Source organism: Microcaecilia unicolor, chromosome 2, assembly GCF_901765095.1.
Source record: "Microcaecilia unicolor chromosome 2, aMicUni1.1, whole genome shotgun sequence".
NCBI classification, from domain to species: Eukaryota; Metazoa; Chordata; class Amphibia; order Gymnophiona; family Siphonopidae; genus Microcaecilia; species Microcaecilia unicolor.
The window spans coordinates 135,414,872-135,431,325 of record NC_044032.1 but is presented as its reverse complement, the minus strand read 5'-3'; the positions used below and the strand labels follow the sequence as shown (position 1 = coordinate 135,431,325).

At 44.5% G+C, this 16,454-nt stretch overlaps 2 protein-coding genes across 11 annotated transcripts in view; one reads left to right on the top strand and one right to left on the bottom strand.

Moving 5' to 3' along the window:
- XRCC4 (X-ray repair cross complementing 4) overlaps nt 1-14,703 on the bottom strand; it is a 344,725-nt gene extending 330,022 nt beyond the window's left edge. For 3 of the 9 annotated variants that reach the window (XM_030193348.1, XM_030193345.1, XM_030193352.1), the window contains exon 1: nt 14,636-14,703. Coding sequence is in view for 1 of the 9 variants with exons in the window: in XM_030193343.1 (XP_030049203.1) it covers nt 13,689-13,698 (10 nt within the window). In the remaining 8 variants the exon portion in view is untranslated. The other 6 variants (XM_030193347.1, XM_030193344.1, XM_030193349.1 and 3 more) reach the window with 4 other exon arrangements.
- Nucleotides 14,695-16,454, top strand: part of TMEM167A (transmembrane protein 167A) — a 68,698-nt gene continuing 66,938 nt past the window's right edge. Inside the window, exon 1 of one of the 2 annotated variants that reach the window (XM_030193353.1) lies at nt 14,695-14,818. In XM_030193353.1, the coding sequence (XP_030049213.1) occupies nt 14,756-14,818 (63 nt within the window). In that variant the 5' untranslated portion in view covers nt 14,695-14,755. Of the gene's footprint in view, nt 14,819-14,892; nt 15,117-16,454 lie in introns of those variants that run through there. The other variant, XM_030193354.1, reaches the window with a different exon arrangement.

Below are 16,454 nucleotides of genomic sequence, written 5' to 3'. Positions count from 1 at the left end.
GCAATCACTTGTGAGATTGGGAAGGAGAAGGGAAGGGAAATGGGACTTGATATATCACATTTCTGAGGTTTTTGCAACTACATTCAAAGCGGTTTACATATATTCAGGTATTTATTTTGTACCAGGGGCAATGGAGGGTTAAGTGACTTGCCCAGAGTCACAAGGAGCTGCAGTGGGAATCTAACTCAGTTCCCCAGGATCAAAGTCCACTGCACTATTCCGCAGGGGTATTTCACTATGTAGTTTTGCTTTCCAAAAATGTAGAAGGCCTGGATAGCTATGCCACTGAAAGTTGCAAAATCCCACGTGTGCTGCTTCAACAGAGTTGAAGGGATCCCACCCTTCTCGTCTGTTGATATAAACACTGCCACTTGATTGGTCTTGAAGAAGATGTGCAAATACATACTCTTGAGAGTAAAATATTACTCTCAGATCCAGATGATTGATATTGAGATCTCTTTGCCTTTCACCGGATGCCTTGGGAATGAGAACAGCTGGTGAGCTCTTCAACCAATCCCTTAAGCATCTATAGTGAATGCATAATTAAGCTGCAGAGGCATAAAGACCTAACAAACTTCCGGAAATCATTAAAAACCAACTTGTTCAAAAAGGCATACCATAACGATCCAACCTAAACACCTGACCAACACAACAAAACTTATACCAGAACTGGACAAAACTTAACTCTTTCTCCTTGACTTCCTAATTTAATATGTCACTCATGAACTTTTACGCACTACCACTCTGTATTTCTCATACCGGAATTGGCGATCGCCATAAAATGTGGGATACAAATGCAATAAATAAATAAATAAATAAATAAATAAATAAAGGGGAGTCCTTTCAGCTAATCACTGAAGCATAGTTTGCAAAGAAAAGCCTGATCCCACTGAAATTTGAGATCCCCCTACAGCCTTCTCATTTTGAAATGTACAAGATTGACTACAAACACTGTAGATGCCTATGATCTGGTATTTCTAAGCAGGTCTGGCCACATCCACAAAGAAAGTCAACCCATTTGAATAATTTTCCATCGTCTGCCTTGTGGAAGAAAAAATTGCCACAGCCATGGCTCTGACATTATAAGCCGGGACATGACCCTCTAAAGTCAAGCCAGCCTGGGCATAAGTGAAGGAAATGCAATCTGCCAGCCAACTGGATATGGTATGTTTCCTGATGGTGACCCCCATCCTGTTGGGATCAAAAGAAACAAAAAGCTGGGAGGACTGTCTGAAGGGCTTCGTCCACTCCATGTAAAAGGCCAACGCTTTCTTGCTGTCCAAGGTGTGCAAACTGCTTTCACCAGGATGGGAATGAGGTTGGGGAAAGAATGTTGGCAAGACAATCGAATAGTTCAGATGGAAATCTGACACCACCTTCGGCAGGAACTTAGGGTGCATGCGGAGGACTACTCTGTTAAGATGAAACTTAGTATAAGGTGCATCCACTACTAAGGCCTGAAGCTCACTAACCCTACGAGCTGAAGTAACAGCCACCAAGAAAATGACCTTCCAAGTCAAGTACTTCAGATGGCAGGAGTCCAGTGACTCAAAAGGAGCTTTCATCAGCTGGGTGAAAATGATGCTGACAAAAGCAAACCTCTCATGAAACGACCAACTACAGGTTGCTCAAAGATAGGCTTACCTTCTATACGCTAATGATAAGCACTAATTGCACTAAGGTGAACCCTTATGGAGTTGGTATTGAGACCACACTCTGATAAGTGTAGAAAGTATTCAAACAGGGTCTATGTAGGACAAGGGGATCTATGGACTTCCGGTGACGTCACTGACCTCGATGGAAGCCTGATCCTGCTGCTCCCGATCAGCCCAGCTAACACAGCGAACTTTAGCAAAGAATACGATGAAATTTGCACCTCTCCTATCGATTAAAACTTATCTGAAGTCAAGGAAGGTGAGATGTCGCAAAAGCTAAAGAGTTTGGAGGCGAAAAGTGGAGCATGCAGCAGTCAGCGCACATCCAAAACACCATCGCGCCATGTTTCCCCACACCTCGAGGAGGCCTCAGACTTTGAATCGGGGAGATTGAAGGAAGAAACTGGCACTATTAGAAAATCACACTCAGCACGACTGCTCATTGATCTTCGAAAAGATTTAGCCCATATGAAGGCGGATATAGTACAACGAATTGATAATTTGCGAGGTGAGCTAAAGGACGTGGGTACCCGTATTGAAGATCTAGAAATGCGAGTGGAGGAACACGTGGAAGTCGTGCAACAATTGCGCCAGCGAGGAGGAGGATTTGGAACATGGATGAACAAATTGCAATATAAGCTTGACGATCTTGAAAACCGCAGTAGACGTAAAAACTTGCATTTTCGGGGTGTGCCTGAGGGGGGGGGGGGGGCCAGGAAGAGGTCCTGAAAATTATACAAGAGATTTGCAGGCAACTGCTAGCGGCTCAACCGGAGACCCCCGTGCCAGAAATTGAACGAGCGCACAGGGCCCTGGGCACCCCCCAGAACAACAGACCGAGGGACATAGTTGTTCGGGTTTGGAAATTCTCGGATAAAGAAAATCTACTTACTCAAGCGCGCCAGCAAAAAGAACTGATATATAACAAAACCCAGGTAACTGTATATCAAGATCTGTCTGCTCACACGTTGCAATGGCGTAGAGAGATTAAACCGATATTGGAAGCTCTGAACAAACACAATATTAAATACCGATGGGCTTTTCCATTTGCACTATGCTTTGCTATATCAGGCAAAGCACATCGGATGTGTACTGTAGCGGATGCAAAGCAGTTACTCCAGTTAGCAGGTCTGATGGAAACTGAGCCTGATGAAATTGCGGCGGCAAACAAGGCTCGTGATAAAGTCCACCAATGGAAACAAGTTTTTAACAAAGTGAAGAAGCCACGTGTGGCGGCAACTAGACCTGCAACCTGAACTGGGACAGTTTCAAGGCTCTGCCTTTTGAGAGGGTAACACAATCAGAGAAGTGAGAGGAGAGATATATCTATATTGAATTGAAGGGTCGATATTCTGGGTGGGATGGGAGGCCAGGATGAAAGGTCGAAGGTGAGGTGGTTGATCTTGTTAGGAGTACAGTGTGGTTGAGAGGAGGAGGTTTTTCTCTCTCTTCCACATGGAAAATACTGTTTGGGTGGGGGGAGGGGATGGGAATTGTACCTCTCTTTTGTATTTGTTTGAAGGGAAACTTCTACTGAAAGTGATGTTATATATTTTAGTCTATGCCTCTTTCTACTTCTGGAAGATAGATGATGTCTGACTTAAAGATACTTATTTGGAATGTTAAGGGTCTAAATGCTCCCAGAAAAAGGCAACCGATATACCAAGAGATAGCTAGATTGCGTCCACAGGTTACCACCTGTGGACGCAATCTAGCTATCTCTTGGTATATCGGTTACAAGAAACACATATCTCTTGGTATATGTTACAAGAAACACATCTGAAACGTGCATATGAGCATCTGTTTCGCCCTACCTCCTACTCAAAAATTTACTTTGCTTCTGATATTGCGAATATCAGAAGCGAGGAGTGGCACTACTTTTTCATGATAGTATACCACTACAGGTTCAGCAAATCAAGAGAGACCCAGCTGGACGTTTCCTTTTGATTCGTGGAATGCTGGAGTCTAGGGAGTACACCTGGGGATCCATTTATGGGCCAAATACGGGCCAAGCCTCTTTCTTTAAAACACTGAAGAGGAGTGTGAGATCTTTAGAAGGAGGCCAGCTTATTTTAGGAGGTGATTTTAATGCCACCATAAACCCGGATTTAGATCATTCGGGGCTGGTTTCCCGAGCAGATAGAACGCTAGCTGAGCAGCTGGCCTCGTGTGGAAGAGATGGGGCTTTCTGATGCCTGGCGAGATGGGCACCCCCTAGATCGGGATTACTCCTTCTACTCCTCAGTGCATGCCTCCTACTCTCGTATCGATTTCCTTTTTATAGATAAATTATTGGGGGGCCAAGTGAGGGATACGCAAACAGGCAGTATTACCGTTTCAGATCATGTCCCATGTGTGGTACTGCTATCCCTCACTAAGGAAGATGTCTTACATAAACGGTGGACCTTAAATAATACTATGCTTAGAGATTAACAAATCTGTAAAGATTATGTGACAGTACTCAAAGAATATTTAAGCTTTAATTTGCACTCTGACCCCTCCATTGCTGTAGTATGGGAAGCTCTGAAAGCGGTATCACGAGGACATTTTATGACAGTAGCTGGTCGCCTCAAACGACAGAATGACTCTCTGAAACGATACTGGAGGAGCCGGATTGCAAATCTAGAGGTTCAACATAAACGAGCAGGTTCTTCTAGGGTTTATAGATCTCTTCAGGAGGCTAGGCTACAATTAGATGCTTGTGCTGAGAGTTGAAAGAATGGGCTCTCAGTGGACAATTTGCAGTTTTGGAAATCAAATTGAGGGTGTATCCAAGTTGGACTATTTGAAGACCCACCAGTCAGAGGTTATGAGAGGCCACCTTTGGTGAAAAAACTTTAACCCCCCCCCCCCCCCAACCGGCAAGTCGTCCGGAACGGACACTTTGACTGCGGCTATGCTCTGCTGAAGCCAGTCAAAAGCTCGCCCCTTGCTTCTGCTGAGGAGCAACAGGGACCTTGGGCGCACGCTGTTGACTAGAACAAACGCACTGGGGCTGAACCTGAGCAGGCTGGCAGGCCAAAGGAGTGTACCTACACCTGTAGTGGTAATAGGGAGCACTCCACAACTTACCAAAATATCTCCTGGATGAGGAGGCAGTTGCAGAAGACGTCCAGCGAGAGAGAAAAGATACAGTATCAGTATGCTTCTTGATTTGGTCAGCGACCTCCTCAATCTTCTCTCCAAAAAGGTTATCCCCCCCCCCCCCCCCCCCCGGCAAGAGGCATCTGCCAACCTCTGCTGAACAGCATGTTCCAGGTCAGAAACATGCAGCCATGAGAGTCTGCGCATTGCTATACCTTGGGCAGAGATCCTGGATGCCACATCAAAATTGTCATAAGTGCCCCTGGCCAAGAACTTGCAACACGCCTTCTGCTGCTTGAGCATTGGGTCTACTCCATAGAGACTGCATCGACCAAGTCTGACAACTGCTGCACCAAGTTCCGCAAGTACACGCTCGTGAAGAGCTGGTATGACTACATGCGGACAATGACAATAGGGCCTGATACATCTTTCTCCCAAAAGAGTCCAGGGTCCTAGCTTCTCTGCCTGGGGGAGCCAAGGCATAGTCCCTAGTACTCCTGGCTCTCTTGAGAGCGGAGTCCACCACCATGGAGTCATGAGGTGACAGACCTCACAAAGCCAGGTTCCCCGTGGATCCGATACTGGGTGTCAATTTTCTTGGGGAACACAGGGACAGACAGAGGGGATGCCCAGTTCTGTATGAGGACTTCCTTGAGTACCTCATGGAGAAGAGCTGTCACTGCCTCCTTAGGAGGGGAGGTGTAGTCCAGGACCTCGAGAATCTTGGCCCTGGGCTCATCCTCCACTTCTACGGGGAATGGAATGGCTTCAGCCATTTCCCATACAAAAGATGTGAAAGAGAGGCTCTCAGGTGGAGGGGAGGACTCAGAAGGAATCACATAGGACTCATCGGAGGAAAAGTACCTGGGATCCTCTTCTGATTCCCATGAGCGCTTCTCCTTGGCGTCAGATAGCACTTCCCTACGGGATGTCCAAGACCAGGCCCACCTCGATGCCGAGGAGCCATATCCTTGAGAGTGGCGCCGAGAAACCGGCTCCCATTTCAACCCCGGTGAATCTTCCTCCATGAATGTCAAGGAGGTGCTGGCCTGGGTGGAAGTCGATACTGGGGTCGCACCGTGGGCCAGGTGGGGCCACAACGGAAGGTATGGGAGGCGCACGCACCCCCGAAACCGACGCACATCACTGCATAAGGCTGTTCAAAAGCTGAGGGAGAAAGGCCCAGAGGGCCACCTTCAAAAAAGACTGTGGGGTCAGCTGGGACGCAGGCTGCAGAATCGCCGGAGACAGTGCGGGAGAAGGATCTCGGCTGTTTGGAGTCGTATGCATTGGCACATCCTGGATGCAGGGGGAGCAATCCTCCCGGTGTCGACGCTTCTCAAGTACCAAATCCTTCGGCACCCCAGAGCTTCCGGCACCAAGTGTTGATGGGAGATCGATGACGGTGCTTCTTGGCCTTCGCCCAATGCACATCACCCATGCTCCTCAGTGCTGACGAGGACAATGTCGAATCCTCCCATAGCCTCAGGGTTGAGTCCGACGATGGGCAGTCCTGAGGGGGACCTGCATAGCAGGAAGCCTCTATGTAAGTGGAGACCCACTCGATGCCTCACTGCTCCCAGTGTCTCAGGGTCTTCCTACTGTGACTCCCAATGCTGGTGCAACCGTTGATGCTGACTCCAACGCCTCCGACCTAGATACCAATGTTGAAGAACCGGACTGAGCTCCAAACATTTTCTCAAATTAAGCCTTCCGGGAAACCTGAGTCTTTTTCTTCATACAAAAAAAAAAAGGACACAGTTGGCAGGGCTATGGTCGGGCCCAAGGAACTGAAGACACAAAGAATGGGTGACTTTTCCTGAGATGGTCCGGTTGCACTGGGTACAATGCTTGAAGCCAATGGGAGCCTTCGTGGACATGGAAGGAAAAATTGCTTCTGCCAAATCAAAGGTTGAGATGGTGCCTGAAAAAAAGAGGGAAAGGCAGAAAAGAAAAGACCCCACCGGCAGACCTGAAAATGGCCCGCATCAAAAAAGGAAAGGAAACTTAGAAGCAAGGCAAAAGACTAAGAAAATAAAGTTTTCATTTTTTTTTAAGGTAAAACAAAACAAAAAGAAAAACAAGCGGGTAGAAAAATGCCGAAAGGCACAAAAAAAATCTAACTGGGTATGTGAGGAGCGAGCAGAAAAGCAGCTGTTTTTCACGTGGAAAAAATTAAACTAAGGTGGCGCGTTCACATGGCGGGCGAGAATGCACTCTCGGTTTGCGCTCCTAAAAGCTCTGGATTTTTCTTTGGCAAATTTGCCAAGCCAGGCGACGCGGGATGGTGTCTACCCACTTGTGAGTATAAGCAAGCCTGCTTGTCCTCGGAGAATGAACGTCACCTGAGCATTCCGTCAGTTTTTCATTTTCAATTTGAGTTCATGTGTATTTCTGCATTTTTCTTTGTTGCCCACTCTCCCCATGAAAGTCCTCACTTCCCAATCCATATAAAGAGCCTTCCTATCTAAAATTTAGGAGTGCTTTAAAAATTCATTTTTTTTCAACTAGCTTTCCTGACTCCTTGCTGTCCTACAGCAGGAATCTGGTGGACTGACTGAACTGTCTCTCTAACCCCCCTCCCCTTATTTTTCCTTTGACTGGTTAGCCTATAAATTGCCTTCAGCGTCCCCTTGTAAGGCAGTAGATCAAACACTTTGTACACAAAAAAACAAAATAGAAAATTGCTCCTCAATTACATACAGCTATAGTCTCTACTTTTAGATTTCCCACATCATACCTTTGCCATCTTAACTCAGAGCCTCTAGATTTTAAGCTCCAGGGAGCACGAACCTTTACCCATCTCTTTAAAGTGTTGTGTATACAGTGATGATACAGTGCTCACAGGGACTATAAGATGCCTATTTTCTCTGCATAAACCGCTTCCTATCAACTCTACAGAGTACAGTATATGTACAAACTTCTACAACTAAGCAAAGCTAAATTCACTAATATGAGAAATTGATGAATGTGGTACTCATCTATTCACCATAACATGAATTTCAGACCTTTAAAAAAAATCTGTTACAGCCACTGCTACCCAAGGACTTAGCTATTTAAAAGACTCCCCCCCCCCCCCCCCCCACCAGAAGATGTGCATGTCAGACTGGCCTACACCCCTTGTATAGGTGACAAAGACCACTGCACCACCATTTAGTGTCTGTGTGTTGTGGTCTTGGAGACCACATTATCCACTATGAACAAGTGTCACATCTATGGTCCTGACCCCTCTCAGGCTTACCTTATTTCTGCCAGTCAGCTTCTAAGCTGGCTTCTGTCTGGTCTTTCTGAGTTAGCTCTGTCTCTGTGTGCTGGCTGCTTCCAGCATGGCTCTGATTTCTCCACTACACTGCACCTGTGTGTGTTAAGCCTCTCTGTGCTTCAGTATGCTTTCTGCCTGTCTCTTGGTTTGTGCTCCCCTCGCCCTCTGGTGACCAGAACCGGTGGCTGCCATAGACTGTCTTGCTGTCCTTACCCGTTCCAGGCTTCAGCTTAGTCCGGTCCGGATCTTCCAGGCTGCCAGACTTGTCTTTCTTGTTTGTGCCTGCACAGCACCCGTAACTGCCTTGTGATTGCTGCAGTGAGTCTCAGCTGCTGCTGGGCTTATTAGCCATTTGGAAACTTCTGTTTGCCTTTGCATCGCCTAATGTCCCTAGTATGCTGGTATGCGCTGTGCACTTCTGCCTAATCTAGTTTATTGTCTGAGATTCTTGCCTGTTTCTAGTATAGTCTTTGTGTAGTTTATCTGGTACTGTATTGCTTGTTCCCAGTCTTGTTTCTTGTTTGTATTTCTCTGTCTAGTTCTTGGTTGTCAGTGTTTCTTGTTTAGTGGCTGCCTGGCAGCTTTCAGTCTTGTCTCTTGTCTGTCAGTATTTGTTCCCTATTTTAGTGGCTGTTCTGCAGCTTTCAGTCTTGTCTCTGGTCTGTCAGTATTTGTACCCTGTTTTAGTGGCTGCTCTGCAGCTTTCAGTTTCTGACCCTATTCTATTGGCCTGTCCACTTCCTGCCTAGTGGGTATCCAGTTCCTGCCCTGTCCGGTAAGTCCTGCCAGCCACCTGCACCCAGGGGCTCAACTCCTGAGGAACGGTGGTCAAGTGCAGGTGAAGACTAGCCGTCCCTGTCAGAGTTCTGTCTTATCCCTGTGTGGGGTGGTTTTGTCTGCCGCTCCTCGGCAGTGGCCCAAGGGCTCACAAACCTAGTTCCTGCCTGGAAAATGTGATAAGCATCACTCAGTACAGAAGTGGGGTCCTTTAGGAAAAGAAACTTCCTTCCCTTTCTAAGTAGGCCCACTACCAGACTTATTCTAGGCCTCTTCAAAGAGAAAGTAGGCTAAATAAATGGCTCCAGTTCAGTGACACGGGTGTAAGTCAGTAAATGACAGTAGATAAAGACCCACACGGTGGCCAGAGTTGTGCCCGCTACTCTGTGGGGGCTCCAGCCATCCACGCTTAACTACTGGTTGTCAAGTCTGCACCCTGTTTATTTAAAAGATTTGATATTCTTCTATATCTGGATGCAGATCTTAGCGGTTTACATTACAACAGAAAACAAAAATCAGAAAAATAAAGATTAAGAAAGAACACAATCATTCTATAAAACAATAAAACAACAATCAACAATAAGTACCATTCTCATGTATCCACAAACAGACCAGCCCAGGATCATTCAGAAGAGACTCCAAATGAGAGTTGAAAAAAACGATTTGCCATATAAGTGGCCAAACATGATGGGGATGATACAAGACTCCAAGTCTGTATCCGCTGTATCTGTATCCAAGTCTGTATCTGCTGCTCTCTGTTCTTTTAACTCTGTTTCCAGGGCTTCCTTTCCATTTATTTCTTTACTTTCCTCCTTTCTTCTTCATTTCTTGCCCTACATCCATAAGTAAAAGCTGGGTCCTCCTCCGTGGAATTGACTGGAGGAGGTATAACGTGGATCCAGCTTTTACCTATTTTCTCCATCCAGGTGCACTTTTTCTCCTCTCTTCCCTTTCCCTTATCTCCATCCACGTGCATCTTCTTTTTTCTTGCCTCCCCTCCATCCATGTCCAGCAGTTCTCCTTTCTCCTCCCCTCCATCCATGTCCAGCATTTCTCCTCTCTTCCCTCCCCTGTATCCATATCTCTCTATATAAAAAGCAACACCAACGTTCTATGAAGCCTCCAGCCGGAAGTGTGAAGGGGGCGAGATATCCGGTCTCCCTATGAGTGTCTGCCCCGCCCTCTCTGTAACACAGTCAGTGAAGGAAAACAGCAGAGCACGAAATCAAATCGCTGGCTCTGTAACAGTGAAGGACTCAGAGGGGGTAGGGGAGAGAGGCCAGAGGGCAGGGACACACACACTCCCACATGCACACAGAAGAAAACATTGCTAGCCCCCCGTTTCATTTGCATCAGAAACGGGGCTTTTTTTACTAGTAAAGCAATAATTCTCTCTCCCCTCTCCTCCATCCAAGTCCAGCATTTCTCCTCTCTGCCAACCCCTCCATCCATCCATGTCCAGCAATTCTCCTCTATCTCCTGCTCTCTTCTCCATCCATTTCCAGCATATCTCCTCTCTTCCCTGCCCTCCCATCCATGTGCATCTCCTTCCTCTCTTCTCTCCATCCATGTCCAGCATGTCTCCTCTCTCCACTCCATCCATGTCCAGCATGTCTCCTCTCTCCCCTGCCCTCCCCTCCCATGTCCAGCAATTCTCCTCGCTCCCCTCCCCTCTCCCATATCCAGCGATTCTCCTCTCTCCCCTGCCTGCCCCTTCCATCCATATCCAGCGAATCTCTCTTCCCTGACCTCCCCTCCCATCCATGTCCAGTATGTCTCCTCCTTCCCCTGCCCTCCCCTCCCATCCATGTCTAGTGATTCTTCTCTGCCCCCTGTCCTCCCCTGCATGTAGCACTGGTCTTAGTCCTACATGGACAGAGAACAGCTGACCCTTTCCAACCTGAATGAGACTTCAATCAGTGAGATGGTCATCAAATCCCACTTTACCTTTAAATCACTGAAGCATGTATCTATTTTTATCATGGAAATCTCACACTAATGCCATCAAATTATAAATTAAGGTTCTGCTTTTAAGCTGTCAATTGAAAGACCTACTTATTCAGAAAGGCTTACGCTCTTGACCCGACCCGCCCTGCTACCTACTGAATTCTATTTTCTATCCATATTTTCCCACCTCTGCTATTACTTGTCCCTTTCCCTACAATGCCGTTGACTGTTTGTTGAAGATTTGATGTATGCTTTTGTAAATTACTGTAAGCCACATCGGGCCTGCCCTTGGGTGGGAAAATGTGGGATATAAATGCTGTAAATAAATAAAGTATTGCTGACAGTATTCAGTTTGCCAGTCAAGATGTCTTCCCCTGCACAGCCCCCCCCCCCCCAACCCCAAGCTGCACAGCACCCTCACTTGCAGCACATGACAGCACATGCAGCACATGACAGCACATGATCCACAACACTGGAGTTGCCCAAGCTTCACCTATGGAGGTGTTTTGGGGGTTGTTTTAAGTTACTTATTTATACTCACACTAAGGATGGGAACATTTAAAGGGCCCTCAGATTTAAACCATGAGGGCCCTTTAATCCCTGCTGCCATCAAAAAATGGGGTGATTTTTATTTTTTGCATATTTTTGCAGCTGAAAATGTGCTAAATTCCTGTCTGTGGCAACGCATGAAAGCTCATTTGTATCCCATGGCTAAATTGCAGAAAAATGGGTACTAACAAATATTTTCACGGGTTAGTACATGAGGCCCTAGTTAAGACTGCCACAACATCATGTATATGGACTTAATCTGATTTGTTTTTCATCACCACATGCTAATATCACTTGGATTTTCACAAGAAGCATTTTCAGGTTTCAGTTGGGTAGTTCAACCTACTCAGAAAAGAAGACATTTCCAAAGTCTGCTCATTTAGCTACTCAAAAAAATTCCATCACCTTCCACTGAAAACCAAAAGAAGAAATACTAGTACGCAAAAAGAAAACCTTTAGCACACAGCTGGCCAATGTTGCTGCACAACACCACACTGGTGAAAAAGGTCAGAAGTAAGACAAGAACATTCTCCAAACATTAAAGACATCACACCACAGAGAAAATCAATGTGACACTACCAAGCACAGCATGATTTTTTTCAAGTCAGACCACCGCTTACAAAAAAGGTAACTTCAAAACTACCTAGGAACGAAGACATTTTATATTAAAATGGTCAAACAATTTGAACAAACACAAAAGGGATTTAATGGAGACATTGGTTTCTTTGCAGATTATTCGTACATCTGTCCTATAGGCCCTAATCCATAATCCATGCAAAATGGGAGAAAAATCTTTTTTCCCATTCTTCATCTATGGGAAAATACCTTGATGAATCAGTCCATAGTTTACCTACAGTTGCAAATGCTATTCTTTGTCTCAATCTTTCTTATCCTTCTCTGATCACTACCCCTGCTCTTGCAATACTTTCACAATTCGTTATAGTTAGAGAAACAAACCTTGAGATTACAAAGAATATACCTATATATATATATACAGCACATATACAGCAAGAATCCAGTGGCAAAAGGAGGAAGGATACCTCAAGAAATGTTAGCACATGCCAGCTCAAGGAAACCTTGCTGCTAGCCTTGTACTTGAGAACAGCACTCCACATACTTCTACAAGGCTGCCAATCGGATATCAAGCAGACAGACATGGAAGCTCATTTTCAAAGCACATAGACTTACAAACTTACATTGGTTACTAAGCAACTTTGTAAGTCTATGAACTTTGAAAATGAGCACCATGGTGGACTAAGGCAGCCCACACTTAAAATGGAAAAATCTCTCTCACATCTTGTGTTGCCCTTTACAGTAGAAAGCTACTTACAAATGTATTGAATCCGAGAAAAAGTTATCAGTTACAACTTGTCTATCGTTACATTTTATTAACCTAAGTAAGGCAACCACAAGCGTTCAATTCAGGACAATGTTAATATATATATTTTTAATAAAAGAGTGCTTGTTCCTCCCAAATAAGGCATCAATGTTGGAAAGGTCCACATGAAAAGATCCTAGGTCAGCCATCTTCAGTGTAAGGCCAATGGAAGCTCCCTTCCACTCAAGCTCAGCACACACTAAGTGGGCCTTTTACAAAGGCATGCTAGCATTTTAGCGTGCGCTAAAAATGCTACCGCACCTTTGTAAAAGACCCTCTAATTGTTGCACATCCTATTTTATACCTATGGATCACATAGCACTAAGCTTTAGTAAAAGGCCCCATAAATGCTGATCTCTGTCTCTCTCCTTCTAATAAACAGCCTTGCCTCACTTTTTGAGATGCTTACTGCTTCCAAACAGCTGTTATATTTTCCACCTGTATCACACAGCTCAATGAATTTGAACCTCATTGGGCCTAAACTCCCAACTCTTGCAAAACTGTGAGAACAGTATGGGAATTAGGGCATCGCATGACTCAAAGTCAATGAGGTCTATGTGGTGGTGATGACAAAAACTGAACAACAGTTTTGAAAGCAGTACAGACAGCAAGTCTCTGAAGAAGCTGGGATGTGGATTAAACTGGCAGGAGGTGGGGCCAGATTGGAGAGGATGGAGTGTTTGTTGACAATTGTAAAAAGTAATGGAGGTTGAGACTAGCTAGGATAGTGAGACTGTATGTACTGAGGGCGAAGAAAGGATGTGGGGAGGATGGGAAGAAGGAGGGCGAGAAGCAAACAAGCTGGGGAGAAAGTGTGTGTGTGTGTAAGGGAAAAGCAAACTTTCTTTTAGTTATACAAGTTACTGTGTGCGACAAAAACCACATCTGCATTATTAGCATGAGACACCCTCCCAGGCCACTACACTGTTGTAAAGCTGTTCTTCCCCATCACCACCTTTTCTCTGGCTACATTCACAGCTGTCACCATAGATACCAACTGTATAGGTGCCCATCAATACTGAACAAACTCCTTCACCTTCACTCATGTTCAGGAAGGATAATCTGTACCAGCTCTAAGGGTGCCCACCAACACTGAACTCCTTTACTGTGTTCAGGAAAGATAATCTGTACTGTGGTCAGTTTAGCGCCTCCAATCATTTTGAAAACGTGGCTTCTGTCTCCCGTGAAAATCGTAACATCAGAATGGCTCCTGAAATAAAGTCCAACATTTTAACCACTAGTCTACTCCTTTTAAACAAACCACCAGAATCCAATCTCTTTCACTAAATAGATTACAGGGTACAACCAAATTAGTAAAATGCCGAGTTTTCCTTCCATCCTTACCCTGGTAAAATCCAGCAACAGAATAACACCCACAGCAGATCAGGAGGCATATTTTCAAAGCACTTTGGGAGGCTAAGTTCCACAGGTTTCTATGGAACTTTGGGAGGCTAAGTGCTTTGAAAATGAGCCCGCAGACCGCTTGAGTTTTTAGCTCCTGTTTTATTTTTGTTGTGCCTTTCACCCATCCCCCCTCAATAAAAATAACTCCACAATTCTTTAAATGCAGAAACCCCGCAATCAGCACAACTACTCTGCTCTGCAAGCTCTTGGCCAGCCCTGATAAAATGAAACTCGCTAACACCATCTAACCAACTTTTATGAGCGCGAACTTTTCAAAATGAGTGGGGTCGCTAAGCTATACACAACACAAATAATACCTCCTGGACTTGCTCAATACTGGGAGAGACTCAACCCCCCATTTTCACCCAGAAACGTAGCACATATACTTATGAATCCCTCGCATAAAGCTGAACGCTTTCCTTTGCTCCCCATTCCCATTTCCCTGTAATGTAATCGTTTATCGTACCCTACCCTTTCTGTTTTGCTTTCGTAGCTCCACCGAACTTCCAAGACGACCCCACTATCAACCAATCGAAAAATGTTTCCTTCGCTGACATCACAGCCCTTAGCAACACTTACAGAAACACCAGTTAAAAGTTTAATTCCACTCTCTAACAGGCAGGTGACAGAGCTGGATAGACGGGCGACCGACCGACGCTTTGGAGATGATGTTGCAAACAGTTAACCAATCAGTTTTACATGATGTCGTCATTTCCGCGCGCGCTAGTTAGGAACGGTGATGTGGCTGTATGGTTCAGAATGGTGAGCAAGCTCATTTATTTCTTGTTGTAGTTGTGGAGTGGGGTTGGATGGGAGCTAATTAGGATTTCGAGTCATGTGTCTCATTCCTGGTCTGTGCTTACTGTCGCCGTGTAAGCTTTCGTAAATCTGGGAATTGTGGTTTGCAGCTGGAAGAACGTTCAAAGAAATATCTCTCTTGTTAACGCTGGCTAGTTAGGGGAAGGGAGAGGATTGTTTTTGTTATTGTGTGTTTCTATTTTAATCCGCGAAGATGTTAGCTCTTCCTGTAGCAGAAAAATCGTCTATTATTTTGATGAAAGTACGTACCTTCTGCTACATTCCTGTCCTGTAGCAGAAAAATGGTCTGTTATTCTGATGAAAGGCAATCAGATCAGCATTAACCATAGAAGATAAGCTTTTGTTATTGGCCAAGCAACTCTTTACTGATTTTGTTTTCATTGTTAGATTCATTATACCAGACTGTGCTTTTAAAGTAACGAATTACTCGTATTATTCAAAGAGAAGGTTCTATGAAGCTGGCAAAAAGCATAAACTAAAATCAGATTTGGTTTAAATTGCTAGTTAAGAAGCAGGGTGGATTTTATTTTCCTTAAATCACTAATTAGGAAAACTATCAGGCCCTTAACCAAAGCGTGCTAAGCAGTTAACAGTGCATAGCAATTCATTTGCTAAACACATATACTAGCACTGTAACAATGCTCAAATGTATACTAACTGCATAGTCTGTTACTGTATGGGGCATAGGTGTGCTCTGTGAATTGTAGTTACAGCATAGGGTACTTTATTTCAATTTAGGGCTCTCTCTTATTTAGGAGGCAATAAAGTGCATCTATGATAACAATGAATGTGCATATTCTAGTATGAAAAACATTTCTGTGTGGTAACTATATGGAAAGATGCTGGGACTGACCCCATCATTTAGTGCTCACGGTTGCACTTACCGCATGTTAATTTTTTAATGTAACATGGTGTATGCAAAATTTTACTGCACTTTAGTAAGAGTCCCCATATTTAAATACTTCTACTAAAATTGTATTGTTTGAGATCATCTTTATACATACTCATCAGTATTCAGATTTAAGTAGGCTTTATTTTAAAAAAGGTGGGTATGTACTATATATTACAAAGCAATCCAGAATTTATTTTCATGAAATAAATTGCTTACTTTAGAATCAAAGAAGATAAGATACCGGTGATGTCATTAGGTGGTAAAATGGCTATACCTTAATTAATCAAGGATGTTTGGAAGATGTTTTTAGAAGAAGTACTACTACTACTATTAAACATTTCTATAGCGCTGCTAGACTTGCGCAGCACTGTAGAGAGTGTGGCACAAGCTTGAACACAGGGCATGTCTGTCACACTTCCTTTATTGCACCAAACAATAAAGGAATTGTGACAGACACGCCCTGTGTTCAAGTGTCTGTCACACTCTCTACTTCTTTCTCCTTGGACTTCACATAGAGGTATTTCCCTGTTTTGCTGTGTCTTCTGGAAGATGTTTTTGGCATGATGTGCCAAGAGGACAATTATCATTACAAAATAATCTTTTTAAATTCATACCTTGTTTATTCTGAATAGTTTTCTTAAATAATAAAAATAATACTTACAAAACAAACCTATGTATCCTTTTCCA